Genomic DNA, 20062 nt, shown 5'->3' with positions numbered 1-20062 from the left:
TAACCTTTGCCTGATGATCAATTTGGTAACTATATAATTATGTACTAATCAGTAAGTTGTATAAATCTTTCCATTTAAAAAGTGGAAGAGTTTAATGAACATTAGTCTTTTTCACGAAGTTCCTAAAAACTTATTCAGTAACACTATTTGGAGATTCTGACTTCTCACTTCTGTTCTTAGTCGTATGTATTCTTCAGATTCTGATAAATTTCTTTTATTTTTCCTAATTATCAACATTATGGGGTACTTCTTTGTTTTTTTTACAGCGGTATTTACCTAGCTGTGTTTATATATTTATGTACTTATAGGTATATAGTCTAAGAGTCCAATACATGGCCATGTTTAAAAAAAAAAAATGACCCCTACAATTTTAGCTAAGTTTACATGACTGTAAACATGTATTTCAAACAGGAAAGAAGGGTGATGTATGTGAATTAAAAAAAAAAAAAAGTATCATATATAAAGGATGTATATAAACGGAGTGTCTGCAAATGTAGAACAACCTGGAACCAAAAGAGAGAAATCTTTCTTTAGACACTACAGAACCTTTTAACACAATAGGAAGATCTAATTGCTATTAAATGCTAAGACAACTGTCAATTTCAGTCTAGATTTTAACATGATTCCAGTGGAAAAAAAAGTCTTTTAATCTTTCAGCACCTTACTTTCACTGTATGCAAATGAAATTTTTAAAACATATTCTTAGGATATAATGTTACTGGAAGGAAGGAAATTAATGAGTGAGTGAGGGAATGAATTTATATTTACTAATTTCCATGACTTGTTTTTAGGAATTATATGCCCAGTTGGACGCAAAGAAATCAGCCATTGAACCACTGGAACAAAATGAGTATCTCAATAAAGCAGAAACAAGTGCCTTTGTTCTTCACAACGCAGGGTATTCAGTGAACTATTTGGACAATCTGCTTCAGGCACTTATTACTTTGAAGAAAAATAAAGAAAGCCAATATTGTTTCCTTAAGGATTTTCAGGAACGCCTTGCTGCCATTGAATCCTCAGTGAAAGCCTTGTTGACAGAAAAGGAAAGTCTAAAAGTGTAAGTGGAAGAATTTAGGACTTGGGGCACCTGGGTGGCTCAGTCAGTTAAGGGTCCGACTTCGGCTCAGTTCGTGATTTCACAGTTGGTGGGTTCAGGTCCCGCATGGGGCTCAGTGCTGACAGCTCAGAGCCTGGAGCCTGCAGCCTGCTTGGGATTCTGTGTCTCCCTCTGACTCTGCTCTTCCCCCGCTCATTCTCTCTCTCTCTCTCTCTCTCTCTCTCTCTTTCTCACTCACTCACTCAAAAATAAACATTAAAAAAAAAAAAGAAACAATTTAGGTCTTGCATTCTTTTTATTCAAGCACAGATAGGCTGCACTACCTTGGACAGGCCCAGGGTTTTAAGAGTTTATACTATGAGACGATATTATGATTTTAACAGTACAATATGGAAATTAATTACATACGGAAGCCATTGAAGAAAACTGTTGTTTCATGCAGTAAATTTTATATTATTTATATTAATTTTATAATTAAATTATGTTTTACAAATTAATTTCTTAAACAATTAATTCACACTACAAGTATCTTCCAAATGGATTTAAATTCTATGGAATTCAGCACTCTTTTTGTCAAGACTTTATTCTGAACTATGGGGTGGAAAGAAATATTCTATGTATACACTTGTTCAGTATCAGCATAATTGGTTGAAATAGTTTGGAACCTACTGAATATATATCCATTCTAATGATTTCTTTTTACATATATATACTCTTTTTGGCTTTGAAGATAATAGCAAATGGTTTGTAGATACAGTCTTACTGTGTAAATACCTTGTCATTATTAAAAAGGTTGAGGTGGGCACCTGGCTGAGTCAGTCAGTGGAGCAAACAACTGTTGATCTCGGGGTTGTGAGTTCAAGCCTCACATTGGCTGTAGGGATAACTTAAAAAAAATTTTTTTTTTAAAGTAAAAAGTTTGATTTTGTACTTTTGCCTAAATGGGGTGTACTTTCAGTGACATCCCTTTGAGGAAACAATTTTATATTCAAAAGACGAGACTGATTATACTTTCTTATTCATTATTGTCGGTAAAATGGTAACAAAGTGGTTGGACATTGTGATAATTTCTTAGGATTAGACTCACCTTTGTGCAAGTACTTTACAGTTACCAAGTCCTTTTACATATATATCGTTCCCTTCCCTCTTCACTCCCTTCCTGTGGTTCTGCATTTTTACGATACTTATTTTATAGGCGAGTTCTCTGTATTGTCACACACTAACTGAAAGCCACACTAAACAAGGTCCTGATTTTGATTTTAAAGACAGAATGCTTTTACAGACAACCTAATCTTCTCTTCTGTGAATTCAGAGCAGAATTAATTTCTTTTCATGAGCTCTAACCTCATGTTGATTTATATTAATAAGCTCCATTTTTTTTCTTTCTCTAGGGGACCACTGGACAGTGCAGCCTATCTGGACAAAATGAAAAACTACCTGGCATCGATAGAAAAAGAGAAAGATTCTTTAAGCAAGATGAAAATTGAATGGGAAGATTTATCAAAGTGTGTGACTGACATGGATAAGAAGGTTTTGGAAAGCCAGATCCACCAACTTGCACGTAGTTGGGAACAAGTACAACAGTTGGCTCAAAAGAAGTATTCTCAGCAAGTAGCAGAAAATGATGAATTTATACTTTTCATGCGTAAGATCCAAGACCTTGACGTTTCTCTGCAGCAACAGCAGCAGTTAGGGCTGAACTCTCCAGAAGAACAGGAGGGGAGCCCAGGCACAGTTGCCTTGGCCACTGAACTCCGGGCTATCAAGCAGAGATTTTTGGCTTTGAAGGGGCAAGCTGAATTTCAGATGGAGAGGATTTGGGGAGAAAAAGAAAAGAATACTTTGGAAGATGCAATGAATAATTTGCAGAAGCGATTGGAAGCCTCGGAGCCATTAAACACAGAGGTGGAAAATCAGATCAAGATGTGTGAAACAAGGACCAGGATGAGAGAGATTATCCTGTGGGTCAAGAATCTGCTAGGTGAACTCGCTCCTACCATTTCCCTTCTCCCAGATGACATTCTTTCACAGATCAGAAAGTGCAAGATGACACATGATGGCATTCTGGATAAGCACCAAGCTGTGGAGTCCTTGGTTGAAGAGGTCAAAGATAATACTCCTAATCTTCCAGCAGATGAGAGCAATGATTTAAATCACCTCCTACAGGACTTACAGAATCAGTACCAAATGCTAGTTTTAAAGTCAACGGAAAGATCACAGCAATTAGAATTTAAATTGGAAGAAAGGAGCAGATTTTTTGCCGTAATAGAGAAGGTTCAGCTTTCACTTCAGGAAAATGAAGCACTGATAAATCCCAAGATGAAAACAGCCTCCACAGAAACTGAACTAGAACATGAGCGTGTCACTTTGATGAGTTCTCAGAAGGAATTGCAAGAAGCGGAGAGTGTGATCTTGACCCACCTTCAGGAACAAACAGACATCTGTAAGGATCTAAATGTGTTTGAAAGATTATTTCTGGATGACCAGTTGAAAAACCTTAAGGCTAGAGCCCATAGAACGCAAAGATTAATTCAAAGTAAATGTAACGAAGTGGAACGCAAGATCCATTTTTACAGAGAATTCCATGAAAAAACATCTGTGCTTCAGAAGGAGGTTGACCATATACGGCACAACGAGCTGCTACTAAATCAAGAAATAAATCAAGATGTTGAAAAGGAGCTCTGTGGCCTTAAAGACCGACTCACTGGTATTCAGTCTAGTATCCTACAGGTACGGAAACTCAAAGAAGTGTTTGAGTGTATAGGACTAAGCTGGGATGGTTCCCAACTTGACCAATTGCACACCCAAGTAGTTGAGAAAGAAAAGGAACTGGAGGAAAAAATTAAGCAGTTGGCAGACCATGTGGCAGACCGTGGCAGATATCAGGCATCACTAAGTAAATTGAGGGCTATGGACTTGCAAATTAAGAAAAGAGCCGAAGCAGTGCTAGAAATGCCCCAGACCTCACCAGAAAGCAGTTTGCTCGATGCTCAGATTTTGAATCGGAGAATTGAGAAAGTCATGTGCTTGTGTCAAGAGATACTAAAGACATTGAATGAAAGTAAGGCCTTTGATGACACCTTCAAAGAGAAAGAAATGCCTCGGATAAAGCTGTATGCAGAAGAAAATGACCAGTTACGCAAGGTTCTCCAAAACAGCATACTAAAATCCCAACCCAAAGAAGTGAATGAACAGAATTTTCAGGACAAACTGGAAAATTCCTTACATGTTTTGAAGCAGATAAAATCTCAGTTAGAGCAGCCTTTGCTTATAAATTTGGACATTGAACATATTCAAAATGAGAAGGATAATTGTGAAGCATTTCAAGAGCAAGTTCAGGCAGAAATGGATAGTGTGAAAGCTGTGACCATCATTGAGAAGCAAAGAGAAGAAAATTCTTCTGGAGCTAATGATGTGGAGGCAAAATTACGTGACATTGAAGATCTTCACATGCAGCTTGCTACAAGCCTTGATTTGCGCACAGTAGGTTTTTTTTTCAATTAGGTGGTTAATGCATTTCTTTTTATTGCATGGTTTTAGCTTTTACTCTAGGTAATATCTGTGCTTCTTAAGCAGTTATAGGTTCTACATGAACATTCTCCATAGAATAGCCATTTAAAAGAAACTTGCGGTGGACCCGTTTACAATCCCACCTCAATTTACATCTAAACACAGTGCTTTATAGACAGGAAAGAGGAATGTGAAGCCTTTACTTCTATACCCCTGGCAACCCCTGTTGAGTTCAGACGGAGTTTGGTTTTGGTTTGTTTGTGTTTTTAGAAATAGTGAGGCATAGTGGAAGAAATATAGTGTAGAGAAAATAAAATAATAACTCCGCATCCATTTAGAACTTATGGTGTCTGGGAACCGTGCTGAATACTGTGTTTTTAATCCTCATAGCAACTCTGTGAGGGGGGGTGCTATCATTAGCTCTATTTCAAAATAAGGAAATTTAAGTTCAGGAACATCAACAGTTTTCTCAGGCTCCTGCATCAGGAACAGAACAGGATTCGAGTCAAGGTCTGTCTGATTTTAGAGCTTGGGTCATCAAATGAAGGTTCATGGGCCAAATCTGCCCATGGTGCCTGATTTTGTAAATAAAGTTTTATTGTATCATGGCCATGCTCATTTCTTTAGAGGATGTCTATGGCTGCTTTCCTGCTACACCAGCAGGGTTGAGTAGTTGTCATAGTCCAGATGGCGGGCAAAGCCTAAAATATTTAGTCTGGCCCTCTATAAGAAAAGTTTGCTGACCTCTGGTGTTGTAGAATGAGTCCAACCTACTCCCTCCTTTTCCACAATAATTAGGAGAGATAGCTTAGGCGTTGCTGGAACACTTGTACTTAATATAATGCCTTCCACTGTGTTTTCAGAATTGTCACATTAAACTTATAGAATGGGGAAATGAACTCCCTTCACTGATTTAAAGAGTTATTAGATAATATTTCAATATTTGATAGGTATAAACGCTATAGAAATGTAAGGTCATACTGTGAATCCTAATATGTTTAAATTGATACTTAACAAATGTTGAGTAAATTCAGTACTTCTTCATTTGATTTTAATACAGTTTCCAGGAACGATGACATAAATCTCTAAAATAATAGGATTAGAGCTGGACTGGAAGGCACCTTTAAAGTTATTTACATCAACTATTTGTTATTTCAGCAAGAAGACTATGGTCTGGATACATTAAGTGATTTGTTCAAAACTGAAATTAGTGGCAGAGCCATTTATTTGAAAACACAAGAGATCTTGGCGAGGGTGTGTTTTCTTTTTATGCCCCCAACAAATATTGGTTAAAGTTACACACATTAAATATATGCAATTGCTTTATTTAGTTCATAGTCTAATATAAGAGTTCTAGAACAGGAATACGTATCATTAGACATGATGCCTGAGATGTATTTTTGAATTTAGAGTAGATTTAGCAAATCTGGAAGCAGTTTTTCTTTATGCAAACAAAAAGTTATTGGTCTTTATGTGCTAGCATAATGTTGCCAAACTAAGTAGGAGATGCTAACCCTTGTAAGACCCAGACATATTATGAATGCACTACAAAAATTCAAGAATGATAAAAATCCCCAAAGTTTGCCAGCTTTGTCACAGTGTTTCATCTCCTATTCACCAGGATGTCTTGAATGATGCTTACGAAAGTATGACACGCTATAACGAGGCAGTCACTAGGGCGATGGGGATCCTTACTGCCCGTGAAGCCATTATTGCATCCCGTAGAATAGACCTTGCTGATCCAGAAGAATCGGTGGAGATACCTCACTGGAAACAAGAGGAGTTGCAATCCACAATAGCAGACATCCAGGACCTTACTGAGAAATTGGGAATTGTATCCAGCCCTGAAGCCAAACAACAACTCCAGTGTACTATACACGGATTAGTTTTGAAGGACTCAGCCGTGAGGGAGGCAGCCAAAATAAAGGAAGCTGAAATAGAAGGGTAGGTACTTCTTTCTAAAGGTAATGCTTTAAGAACAAAATTAAGGTTTATTTTTCTTTATAGTTAACATTTACAAATTGGGAATAATTTGGAAAATATGGAAAACTTTAAAAATCACTACCTGTATGGGGCGCCTGGGTGGCTCAGTCTGTTGGGTGTCCGACTTCGGCTGAGGTCATGATCTAACGGTTCATGGTTCGAGCCCGGCATCCGGCTCTGTGCTGACAGCTCGGAGCTTGGGGCCTGCTTTGGATTCCCTCTCTCTCTGCCCCTCCCCTGCTCATGCTCTGTCTCTCTGTCTCTCAAGAATGAATAAACGTTAAAAAATTTTTTCTTTTTAAATCACTATCTATAGAAAACCACAGCAAATATTTTATTGTATTTATTTTACCTTTTTCCTTATTCAATGTTGAATACATACAACAGAATGCTTATAAAAGTCTGCATATGATATAAAGGATGATAATAAAATAAACAGCTTTGTCCCTAAAGGTTCAAAGGTAAACATCATGACTTTTGACTTCTCTTGTGCGGTCCTTTCTTCTCCTCAGAATTAATCATTATCCCCAATATTTTATTTGCCACTTTCTTTCCTTTTTAAAATATTTTTTTCTATGTGTTTATGCTTCATTTTCATGTACGTGTGTTCCTCTGTCACCTCATTTTTTTCAAACTCATCATTTTGATGCTGAAGTTTATTCATGTTCTTGTCTATAGCAAAATTCAGTTACCTAGCTATTGATAGACATTTGAGTTTTTCTACTTTTTGCCTTCACAACTAGTGCCAATAGGAACATTTTTAAATGCGAGAGGTTCACTTGAATAGTTACTGAGGATTCTGGTGTTGAGTCAAAAGGTAGGCACACCTCACATTTTAAATTCCAAATAATTTTACCTACTTCTACTCAGACTAGTGTTCGACAACATAGTCTATTCCAAATGTTTCATATCTTCGCCAGTCCTCGATGTTGGGAGATTTAAGTTTTGCCAGTCTGATGGATGAAAAGTGGTATTTCATTATGGTTTTAATTTGCATCTCTATTATATTAATGTGTTTGAGCCCCTTTATTGAATATTTCTTGGGCATTCATATTTCATCTTCGGAAAGATGCCTGTCCAAGCCATTGCCCAATTTTTATTGGGTTGCCCATACTTTTTCTTATTAATTTGTGGAGATGTATGCGATATTTTGCAGGCTGGTCCTTTGTGGTTATATATATTATAAATATATATTTTACAGAGAAAATTTCCTATTTAAAACCTATCCTGGGTTGAGGCTTTATCCTCTGTCCCCTCAGCGTTCCAGGAAAAGGTTAATAAAACTGAAACTCAGCAAATGCCCTCAAAGTCTTTGTCCCTAAAGCTCAGCTTGTTTCTCTGTATTTCCACGTCCATATAGTTTGGGAGCCTCTGAATATTTCTTACTTCCTTTCTAGTTCATTATTATATTTTAATTTTAAAATATATATTTGATACTAAAGTTTTAATTGGTTTCAGTGAGAGACTGAGACTGTATCAATTTTATACACATAACTGTATTCATAGTTTTTTAATACATCAGAACACTACCCTACATAAAAAGATGCTGCTTATCCTTTACTTTAAAACATGTGTTCTTTTCCTTATTGTAACAAAACTTCACAAAAGTAATTGTATTTGCTATTAAATATTTTACAAAATGGATGGTTGTAATTTACTTAGCTATATCTTTTGTTACGTATAAGGTATGTTCCAATTTTTGACATTTTTAATTTTTTAATTATTTATTTGTTTTTGAGAGAGAGCATGCTTGTGAGTAGGGGAGGGGCAGAGAGAGAAGGAGAGAGAGAATCTTAAGCAGACTCCACACTCAGCACGGAGCCTGATGTGGGGCTCAGTCTTATGACCCTGAGATCACGACCTGAGTGGAAATCAAGAGTTGTGCGCTTAACTGGCTGAGCCACCCAGGCACCCCTGCTATTTTAATTAACAGTTTAATAAGTAAAAAGATTTTAGTGTGTAAAAGGTTTTATCAGGTTTAGAATAAATTCCTACTGTGAGGATTAATTCCTTAAGACAAATTGCAGAAGTTGGATTAATGGCTCAAAAGATATGAGCATTTTTAAGACTGAGTGGTTTTTGTAAGAATTGTACCAATTTATATCTCATTTGCAATGTTTGAGAGTGCAGCTTTACAATTTACGTGTTTTGAGGAAAGTCTTATCTGCCTGTTCAAGTTTGCATTAAAAGTCTTATGCAGGTCCCCGTGAGGAAGAGGTAATCAATAAAAATTTGGTGTAATATGCTGAATAAGAAAAAGAGAATTACATTCTGTTTTTTATTAAGTGTTCAGAATTCATTCTGGGTAATCCAGAATATATTATACTAAATAAAATTTAATATCCTTTCTTTTTTCCTAACGGTGCTTTATAGGTGTCTCGAGAATTACAAATGCTACAGGAAAATTAAAGAGAAAATTTGCACTCACCTCAGTCAAATGGAGACAGTTCTTGGGCAGTCCATGTTCCCGTTGCCGGTGTCTTACAAGGAAGCTTTAGAGCGCTTGGAACAGAGCAAGGTAATAGTATTTGCAAATCTCCAGTAAGATTTGATGCAGAAAATTGGCAGAAAGAACAGGTGGCGACAGCAGGAAACGTGGCTCTGTTATGACCCACAGAAATCTCCCACCTGAATTGGACACTCAAAACACCCCAAACCAAAAGCCGAGGGGAACCATGAAACAGTGGTTCTGAGAGATTTCATGGGTTGGATTCACAGGACTGTAGCAAACTCGTAGCAGATTGTTCTTAGTGATCATTCTTTCTGAAGCTTTACCTTTCTTGTTATTTTGTTGGATGTTGCTGGATCAATGACAGAGAATTTAATGCAATTATCGTTAAGTCTAAACTCTGGCTACTTATTATTACTGTGCAATTTTTGTTTTTGCTTCTTTTCATCTGTTAAAATCTATGGTATTACGTTATTAGGATTTGAATGAAAGCATTCTGAGTCATCTGTGCTTAATACCTACCACATATCAACAAACAAACAAATACATATACAAAAACCCAAAATAATACATTGGTGGTTGATAAGTATTGTTCAGATTAACTACCTAGTAAGATATGAGACTAACATTAAAATAACAATGATCTTTTAAGAAATCGACCTTTCAAAACACTTTCTTTTTGTCACCATAGTTCCAAATTCGTGTGCAACCCAGTAATACTTAAGGCAGTTCTAATCTGTCTTAAATTGGCTTCCAAAAGGACCAACAGATAGATCAGATAACACTTGGGGATGACTGAGAATCAATTCCTCAAGATTGTAAGAAGTTCATAAGTTTCAGAAAGATCAATAGACCTTATATTCCTCCTCTTCCTTTTCTTTCCTAAGGCCTTGGGGTCAAATCTTACATCAACCAAAGAAGAGTTAATGAAACTACGCCGGGTCCACAGACACATAAGACCCATGTGCACAGACAGCGACGACGTGTGTCTGCTCAGAACCACATCAGCTCTGTGGGACAAATGGTTGAGTTTGCTAGAGGCTGCCAAAGAGTGGGAGATTTGGTGTGAAGAACTAAAGTGGGAGTGGAAATTTGTCAGTGAAGAAGTAAGTGCTTCATTTTCAACATTATAACCAGTTTCCTAACAATTGTCATCTACATTGTTGTGCTACTTGGCGGTTTGTTTTTATATAAAACAAGTCTTCAACCGGTACCCTTTGTTCACACCACAGGCACGTAGCACATAAATGTTCATAGAGGTCAGGTCTTAGTAAAATCATCTCCAAGAAATGGTTCAAATTCTTTCTTAAAAGTGCCAATGTTTTTGGCAATAGGTAATACTTATAAATAAGTATTTGCTCATTGGAGCTTTAAAATCTTTATTGTACCTATAAATTAACCCCTCTTAAAAATAACTGTCTTGGTGTGCCTGGGTGGCTGAGTCGGTTAAGCATCCGATGCTTGTTTTTGGCTCAGATCATGATCTTAGGGTTGTGAGATCGAATCCTGCTTCAGCTCACTGCTGGACATGGAGACTACTTGAGATTCTCTCTCTGTCTCTCTCTCTTTTTCCTTCTCTCTCTCTCTCTCTCTCGGTCCCTCCCCTGCTCATGCTTGCTCTCTCATAGTCTCTCTCTCTCAAAAAAAAAAAAAAAATGTCTTTACATAACACCAAAGGTTAGAATTAGGTAATATTCACAATAACCAACTGATTTTGAATTTAACTACTTATTAGCTATGGAAATTAATTCTAATGGTTAAAGTATGGACTTAAAAATATGTATGATACTCTTTCTGAAAACCTTCTTAAAGAAAATCTCCATAATAGGGGTGCCAGGATGGCTCAGTTAAACGTCTCACTCTTGATTTTGGCTCAGGTCATGATCTTGGGGTCACGGAATTGAGCCTCATGTACGGCTCCAAGATGACAGCATGGAGCTTGCTTGGGATTCTCTCTCTTTCCCTCTCTCTCTCTGCCCCTTCCCTGCTTGCCTTCTCTCTCTCTCTCAAAATAAATAAATAAACTAAAAAAAAAAAAAAAAAAAAAAAACCCTCCATAATATATATCAATCACAGATGTTAATTTAAGCATGATTCAGGATTTAGGCCATCACATATATTTAGAAAGGAAATTTAAAAATAGTATAAAATTATCTTCGGGTGTTCTTTAATCTATCAGGTATAAATGAAGTACAAATCAGAACATTAAATGAAAACCTTTCTCTCTTATTCATGTCAAAATTCCTGCTAACTTTACTTAAGAGAGAAATATAATGAATCAGTACTTGATTTGGGATAGAAATGTTTAGCACTGGCATATTTTCCTGCTTAAAACTTGATGTTCCTGCCTTTTGCCTCATTGCATCCGAGAGAGCACAATAGGTCACCAGCAGCTCTACTGAAGCCATGGGAGAAAATTTGGCCAGGGTCTTCATTCTTGCCCTGTCTGCTCAAACTGGCACAGTCTGATCCAGAAATAATGTCCTTAGTAATAATTGCCTAGTAAATAATTGCCACCAGTGTTTCCGTCAGTGTGGAGAGGATATAGGGTTCGTCAAGGTGGATTAAGTGAACTTCCTTAAATGAGTCATCCAAGATACCTACCTTACTGCAGCATAATAAAATAATATAAAGAAAAGAAAAAAGAAAAATACTTGATATTCTTTTTTCTTTTTTTAATTTTTTCAATGTTTATTTTTTGAGAGAGAGAGAGGACAAGTCGGGGAGGGGCAGAGAGAGAGAGAGAGGGACACACAGAATCCGAAGCAGGCTCCAGGCTCTGAGCTGTCAGCCCAGAGTCGGACACAGGGCCTGAACTCACAGACCTCCAGATCATGACCTGACCTGAAGTTGGACCCTTAACCGACTGAGCCACCCAGCCGCCCCTAAATACTTGATATTCTGGAAATGAATAATATTTTGGTAGTGCTGGTAGGGTGTGGTTAGTACATAGACTCTTGAATGTTACAACTCTAAGAAACTTTGTAAATTTCACTTTTTAGCCGAGCTGCTAGCCCCCATCTTTCCCGTCCGTACTGGCACTGTTTATTGGACAGGAGGCTGTGTGCCACCAAATCCTTGCATTGCTCTCAAGAGTTAAATATTATTGCGATGTCTTTGATGGGGATACGGAGGCACCGAGAGATTTCTGATGACACGAGACCTCCCAGGTGGCGATTGAGCTGGGGCTGCGGGACTGGGGCCACAGCTGTTGTGCTCACTGCTGTCACTTTAGAATCTGACCGGGGCCTTGCACTTAGTGGGCAGTTAGTAAACATTTCTTGAGTGACAGCTCTTATTCAAACCCAGGTCTAGGGTAATCCTGAGCTTTTATTCTTTCTATTTTACTACATTGTCTTTCTATCACTGTACACCCATTTGCAATTATATTGTATTAATTCAGACCCCATTCACTTAGAGCTTTGTAATTATTCATCGAAGCATTTGACAATATTTGCTGGCAGAATGTGTTTTTCAGAGCATCACAAACAAAATATGCCCTCATGTAGTAAGAGGAACAACCACTCCAACACATGATGGGCTGGTACGGAGCGTGTGTTGGGCACAGTTCTAAGCACGTTATACGTATTATCATTTACCCTCACAAGAATCCTATGAGGTAATTATTTTTATTTTATCCTCATTTTGTAGACGAGGAAAGTGAGACACAGTCAGATGGAGTTACTTGCCCAAATTCACAAGTGAATGGTAGAAGAGGATTCAAACTTACACTCTGGTTAGGGGCACCTGGGTGGCTCAATTGGTCAAGTGTCCGACTCTGGATTTTGGCCCAGGTTGTGATCTCATGCTTCATGAGATCAAGCCCTACCTTGGGCTCCATGCTGACCATGCAGACCCTGTTTGGGATTCTCTCTCTTTCCCCCGTCTCTCTGCCTTTCCTGTGCTCATGCCCTCACTGTCTCAAAATAAATAAGTAAACATTAAAAAAATGTCTCAAAAAGAACTGGGTGACCATGTAACCAACCTGCGCAAGATGGGGGCTCCCGAACCTGGCATGGCACAGTATCTCTTTGACAAGCACACCTTGGGAAACAGTGATAATGAGAGCTAAGCCTTAGGCTGTCTTCCCATCGCCACACGGGTGACTTCCCTGGTCACCGAGGCAGTGCATGCGTGTTGGGGTTACCTTTCCCTTTTCTAGAAGTTGTACCAAAACATCTACTTAACTTCTTTCATTTGTAGCATTCCTTCAAATAAAGTAATTTGGTACCCCCCCAAAAAAAAAAAATGTCTCAAACTTACACTCTGGTATTTAACCACAAAACCATCAGCTTAAATGATATTTACGCACACCAAATTGATGTAGGATTTTAGAATTGCTTGTATCCAGGGGCACCAGGGTGGCTCAGTCGGTTAAGTGTCTGACTCTTGATTTTTGGCTCAGGTCATGATCTCACGGTTTGTGGGATCAAGCCCCTAACTGGGCTGTCTGCTGACAGTGCAGAGCCTTCTTGGGATTCTCTCTCTCCCTCGCTCCCTGCCCCTCCCCCACTGTGTTCACTCTCTTTCTCAAAATAAAAATGAAAACCTAAAATAGCTTGTATCCATTCAATAAAAATTGTATCATCTAAACACTTGTACACGCAAGGTTCTATTGGCATGGTTGGTGCTTTTGTGTGTGACAGAATGAATTTCTTTTTTTAAGACATTACGATAATCCCGTATCTGTATGGGATAAAGGTTTTGTATAAGCAGATTTTCAAAAACTTAAAACTCTGTTTACTTGTATATTTTGAAAAATAAATTTAAATTTTGATTTACCTTTTTTCCCCCTAAAATTTTACCTTCCTGTTCTCTTAAACAGAATCTGCTTGATTTAATTATTCGTTTCTGGTTATTCAGAGTCATCATTTTTGCTTTGGTGATCATAATGTGCTAAAGTCCTGTCTCGAAAGATAATTGAAGGTAGAAATCTGGCTTCTTCCCCATGAACCCAAAGTCCAAAAGACTTTTACTGGTTCCTAAATCTCCTGGTTATGAGTATTTCAGTCTCTTTCACTCTGTTTACTTATGGTGCAACTACGGCTCCTTCTCCCTTTCTGGACTCTATAATTGACTGTGAATCTAAAAGTTTTATAACCAATATTATTAGAATTCTGTGTCCAAAGGAAATCATTCAGGTGGAAGAATGAATACATAATTTTTGTGGCAACTATTTTACTGATTTGGGAGCTGTCTTTATCCTTTTTAGCATAAAGTCTGTTGAATTTTGATGAACACAGGCACATGATCACCAACAAAATGAAGATATAGAACATGCTCATCACTCCAGATAGTTCCCTTGTGCACCTCTGTAATCAGTCCCTTCTATCACCTCCAGCCCCTGGCAACCATTAATCTGTCTTGCCATTTCCAGAATGTCATATAAATGGACTGGGATAGTTTGTGCCTTTTGAGTGTGGCATTTTTTCACTGAGCATAATGCATGGGAGATGCATTCATATTGCTGCTTGTATCAATAGTTCATTTCTTTTTCTTCCTGAGTAATACTGGGTTGGGTGCATGTATGACAGTTTGATTATCCATCACAAGTTGAAGAATGGCCTGGCTTTTGAGTACAATTATTGCCCCAATAAAAATGATTTCCCTCCTTAATCACTTACCAACTTACAGCGGACGACAGAGCCTGAGATGAGGCTTGCAGGCAGGTGGTTTATTTTGGAAAGTGATCTCCAGGAACAGGTGTGGGGGACGAGGGGAACTGGAACTGGGAAGGTCAGGCCTTCAGTTGCTTTACTCTTATTGGGTCATGGTTGCTGTTGTTGCTCTTCATGGAAGCGCCAAGAGATGTTCCGTTAAGTTCTAGATTACAGACCTACTTTTTTCCACCCTGATGTGTATTCGAGACCTTAGATACCATTATCTCTGACACCACAGCACGTCCTTTCTTTGCCTGCTGGTTCCCTGGCAGGGAGGTTGCCAGACATCCCAGTGGAACCCTTCTATCTCATTCCCTGGTGGAAGTGTGGCTGCCTGCCTGAGAACCAGCACTTCTGATGCAACTGAATTCAGGTTTGAGGTGATGGAAAGCATACATTCCATAACTGGGTCTTTTGAGAGGCCAGCCTATACCTACACCCTACAGTGACCCGGGGACTCAACTGGGTCATATGGCCCAAGTGGCAGGGCAGTTTATCCCATAATCTGACCCTAGAGCAGTGCCTCTTTTTGTCCAGACCCCCCTCAAGCTTGGCAGCATTCTGATAAATGGAGCTGAGTAATATTCTGAAGTATAGCATATGCTGCCTCCAAAATCTCAGTGGGCAGATCCAGTGCTTTCTTAGTGGTAGAGATATAAGACGGAACAACTTGAGCCTTACGCCATGGAATTCTGGCAGGCGCTCGACCACTGAGCTCCTGGAAACTTAATTTATGCTGGAATTGCTAAATTCTCACAGGCTTTACGTTCGACCCTTTGGCAGGTTTTCGTTTATCATTTCAATGAGCGTGGTATCAGAAAGGTAGTTGACCAGAGTGCTACTCTGTACTGTCCGGATTGCAAGGTGCCTGACTTGAGTTTGAATGTCAGGGCGGGAGAGTTAACAATGCTGCTGGGGCAGAATGTGGTGACTGTGGGGTACAGCTGAGGTGAGGACCACAGGGTCTGAAGAGGTGCGTGGAGGGATCTGATTTTCTGTGTCTTCATTCTGAGTTCAAGGATGACGGGACTCCATTTTGCAGACATGTGATGTATTAGGTTACGTAGTTCTGGGTTCTGCACATAGCCATGTTGATAAATACATGATTAGTCAGGACTGCTTTCCCTTTGGCATGGGTGTTAGGGGCATGAGGAAGTACCAGACTTACTTTTTTGGGCATGTAGGAATGGGATGTGAAAGAGAAGTCACCTGTAGAAAAATTATCCAGCAGTCACCCAACCTCTTAGTAGTTGCAATTTGGTGAAGCTCATTCGAACTGCCTTATAGGTGTTTCAGAAGAGATAACTGCTTTGTGCAATGGAAATCTGAAGGAGAGGTAAGTTATTTATGAAAATACTCAACAGGGTTTCCTTCAGCTCACAATAGCAGTATTTCATAGTAATCACATATCTACATGATCGATCGCTGGGAGCTATGGGATTCCAAAAGCAGAGGAATAATATTCCCAGCTATAGGAAGACAGATGCTACTTCGAGTGAGGATATGGCATCAGGAACCCTTTGAAGGGCCAGTGCACAAAAATTATGGTTCCCAAGGTATGCTTCAGCTCCTGAGGCGATCCAAGTACAGTTTAGTTATTTTAGTTCTCTCTCTCTCTCTCTCTTTTTTTTTTTTTTTTTTGTTTATTGAATTAGATTGAACGAGAAGCAATTATTTTAGATAACCTTCAAGAAGATCTCCCTGAAATTTCTAAAACAAAAGAGGCGGCCACCACAGAGGAGCTCTGTGAGCTGCTAGACTGTTTATGCCGTTACCAAGAAAATGTGGAGAAGCAGCAGCTATTACTGACCTTACTTCTTCAGCGCCTAAGAAGTATCCAGAATGCTCCCCAAAGCTTACAGGCTATAGAAACTGGTCCAGCATTTCAAGAGATTACATCGATGCAAGAACGATGCAACAAGTAAGTCTTATGAAAAACTATTAAGACAACGTGCTTGCTGACTCAGGCTTAAAATTTAGAGAATATTGGCTATTGAAAATATAAAAATATAGAATAATGACAAATGGTATGATGGAATTGCGTTAACACAGAAAAGTATACAGTGTTGGCAATGTATATCCACTGTGGAAACTATTACGATGGTTCTTCAGAAGATTCAAAATAGAATTACCCCAGGATCCAGTAACTCCACTATTAAGTATCTACCCAGGGAAAATGAAAACATTAACTCTAAAAGATACATGCACCTCTATGTTTATTGCAGCATTATTTACAGTAGCCAAGACGTGGAAGCAACCTAAGTGTCCATCGATAGACGAATAGATAGGAAAATGTGGTATATGTGTGCAACAGAATACTACACAGCCTTAAAGAAGGATGAGGTTGGGCCATTTGAGACAACATGGATGGACCTAGAGGGTATTATGCTAAGTGAAATAAGTCAGCCTGAGAAAGACAAATACTAAGAAAGACAAATGTGATTCCACTCATAAATGGAATCTTTAAAAAAAAAAAAAAAAGTATAAATGAACACAAAGCAGAACCAGAGGGGAGGTGGGTGGGGGGGTGGGCAAAATGAGTGAAGGGGAGTGGGAGGTACAGGCCTTTAGTTATGGAATCGGTAACTCTGGGAATAAAAAGCAGAGCATAAGGAATGTAGTCAATATTGTAACAGTGATGTAACAGGATAGTTGGGGTGAGTGTAGTATAATGTATAAACCTGTCAAATCACTAAGTTGTACACCTGAAACTAATGTAACATTGCGGGTCAACTATACTCAAAGAAGGGGTGGGGGGTGCGGATGGAAAAGATCAGTAACAATGATGAAAACCAGTCCATATTCTCTATCCTGGTATTATTGAGGATGAATAGCCGTTGAATTTTTTTACTCATGATAGCTTTTTTTTTTTTTTTTGTTCTATTTTTGTAACACATATTCATTATAGGCAGTTCGGGGAATGTGGAAAATTATAAAGATTAATATAACTCCCCTCTTTAATTTTATCATTCAACAACAATCACTGCCAATCACTTACCTTTTTTTGTTATAATTCTATTTTTAAACAAATTATGATAGTACTATATTGTTTTGTTGCATGCTAAATCATTTATCAGCATATCATGTTAGTTTTCCTATGCCATTAAATGTTCCTTAAAACATAATTATGTAATATTTCACCATGTGAATATACCATAATTTATTTAACCAAACTTCTATTATTGAATCTTTAAATTATACATGGTTTTCACTTTTATAAAAACATGGTCGTGAGGGGGCTCCTGGGTGGCTCAGTCGGTTAAGCGTCCGACTTCGGCTCAGGTCATGATCTTGCCATTCAGAGCTTGAGCCCCGCGTCGAGCTCTATGCTGACAACTCAGAGCCTGGAGCCTGGTTCAAATTCTGTGTCTCCCTCTCTCTCTCTGCCCCTCCCTTGCTTGTGCTCTGTCTCTGTCTCTCTCTCTCTCTCTCTGAAAAATAAGTAAACATTAAAAAGAAACCACTGTAGTGAATCTTCTTATGCCAGAATCTCTGCATCTGTGATTAGTTCTTTGAGAAAGACACCAAGAAGCAGAATCAATGGGTCAAAGGATATAATATGTTTATGGCTAGAAATACTTACCAAATAGCTCTCAGGAAAGACTGTACCCTCTTAAATTCCTCTACTAATATGGTAGTTACATCCACAGCAAATGGGGTCATCTGTCCCCAAGAGCCCACCCATGCATGACTCCATTCTCACCTCTTAAGTCATATTCAGTTGAACTGACAGATCATGTGGAGGAAAGTCAGATGGAGACAGCAGTTGGAATGTAAAGTGTGAAAAGAGGATTTTTTTTAAAGTTTATTTACTGAGAGAGAGAGAGAGAGAGAGAGAGAGAGAATGAATAAAAGCAGGAGCAGGGGAGGGGCAGAGAGAGACAGAGAGAGAATCCCAAACAGGCTCCGCACTGTCAGCGCAGAGCCTGATGTGGGGCTCAAACTCACAAACTGTGAGACCACGACCTGAGCCTAAATCCAGAATCAGGTGCTTAACCAACTGAACCACCCAGGAGTCCCCAAAAGAGGATATTTTGAGATGAACGTTTGGAGAGGCTTTTGACTGAGTGATAGAATTTGGTATATGTTTGTATATGTAGTATATAAACCACTGAAAATTGGTACTTTTCTCTCAGGAAAAATAATCTTCTTTTGCGAACTGTGCCGACATTGTGTTAATTGTTGAAATAAAAATTATTTCCCAAGACAGCAGGATAAGAACAATTTTATTTTGATGTTATGTTAGGCTGTTTCAGAAAGCTCAAGAAAATAAGGAATTGGTGGAGAATGAAACCCAAGAAAGACATTCCTTCACAAAAGAAATAATTACTTTGAAGAATTTATTTCAACAGACCGCAACTTCTTTCCAAAATATGGAATTACACGACCACCCAGAAAAGGCAGAAAGGTTCGAGGTGAGTAAGGAATGAAGTGAGGAAACAGTGAATGTGGCTGATACAGGTCTGCAGTCTTGAATGCAAATTCCTTGGGGCAGGGGTAACTCTGTGACTGGAGTGGAGGGAGTGGCCCAGGAGAGAGGAAAGCACGGGCAAAGGCCCCGTGGCATGGTGGGGCCAAGCCACAGGGGAAGATCAGTGTGGTTGGAGTGCAGAGAAGCGTTGCAGGATTTTTCACCTCAATACCTGGGATTCATCGTCTCGCCGCTTTGAAGAATGAAGAGGTGGACACAGAATGAACAGCAGGCAAAAGTTTATCAGGGTCTAAGATTAGAAAGTCAGAATAGTATAAAAGCTCTCTTTACAGAGAAGGGGCATTTGAAGGTGAATGCTCCCGACTGTAGGCAAGGGCCTTTGTTTTACAACGTTCTGGACGCTCCCCTCTTTTCTTCCCCTTGTTCGCTCTCAGTTTCTGTCCTTATTGGCTTGATGCTCTAGGTGCTTGGGTTGTCCATTCCTGATTGGCCCAATTCCATTGTATGAGGGGAGATCTATGGCCATATCATTTCTTGCGGGTCAAATGTTTTATGGTCTACTACTTACTTTCAGTTAGGTCTTTTGTCAAATTCCTGAGGGAAACCTGAGGGGGAGGGGAATAGGTGGTACCTGTTACATTCTTAAGAGGAACCTTATGCCCCAGGGGGTTTGCTGTGGTCAGACACTCCCAGCATTGTTCCAAAATATGCATTTTCCCCCACCCTGGGACCTCGGGTCCTAACCTTTCCCTCAGCCTACTGAATCCTGTCTTTTCCTATCACAGTAGAGAGCAGGGAGGTAGGCCGGTCTGGACCAAGCAGTCCTGCTTCAACCCCTTTTCAGGCGTGTTTGGTGAACAGGGGTCTCAGAGCATTTATTGAGTAGGGTGTTAGACTACTGCCTTTAGTAGGATGTACTACTTACCTCTGATATAGGTGCCACTGTATTTACTCACAACACTTTTGATACC

General features: G+C 39.0%; 1 protein-coding gene and 1 pseudogene across 8 annotated transcripts in view; both read left to right on the top strand.

The window, feature by feature from the left end:
- The window catches only part of SYNE2 (spectrin repeat containing nuclear envelope protein 2), a 337489-nt gene that overhangs the window by 180176 nt on the left and 137251 nt on the right, over positions 1-20062 (top strand). For all 8 annotated transcript variants that reach the window (XM_049611445.1, XM_049611444.1, XM_049611443.1 and 5 more), the window contains 7 exons: positions 792-1057; positions 2449-4540; positions 6189-6511; positions 8924-9068; positions 9887-10105; positions 16315-16580; positions 18906-19074. In XM_049611445.1, the coding sequence (XP_049467402.1) occupies positions 792-1057; positions 2449-4540; positions 6189-6511; positions 8924-9068; positions 9887-10105; positions 16315-16580; positions 18906-19074 (3480 nt within the window). The remainder of the gene's footprint in view (positions 1-791; positions 1058-2448; positions 4541-6188; positions 6512-8923; positions 9069-9886; positions 10106-16314; positions 16581-18905; positions 19075-20062) is intronic.
- On the top strand, positions 10318-11610 carry LOC125909048 (40S ribosomal protein S29-like; annotated as a pseudogene).

This window comes from Panthera uncia (genome assembly GCF_023721935.1).
Source record: "Panthera uncia isolate 11264 chromosome B3 unlocalized genomic scaffold, Puncia_PCG_1.0 HiC_scaffold_1, whole genome shotgun sequence".
Classification (NCBI taxonomy): domain Eukaryota; kingdom Metazoa; phylum Chordata; class Mammalia; order Carnivora; family Felidae; genus Panthera; species Panthera uncia.
This window is presented reverse-complemented; position numbering and strand designations above follow the sequence as displayed.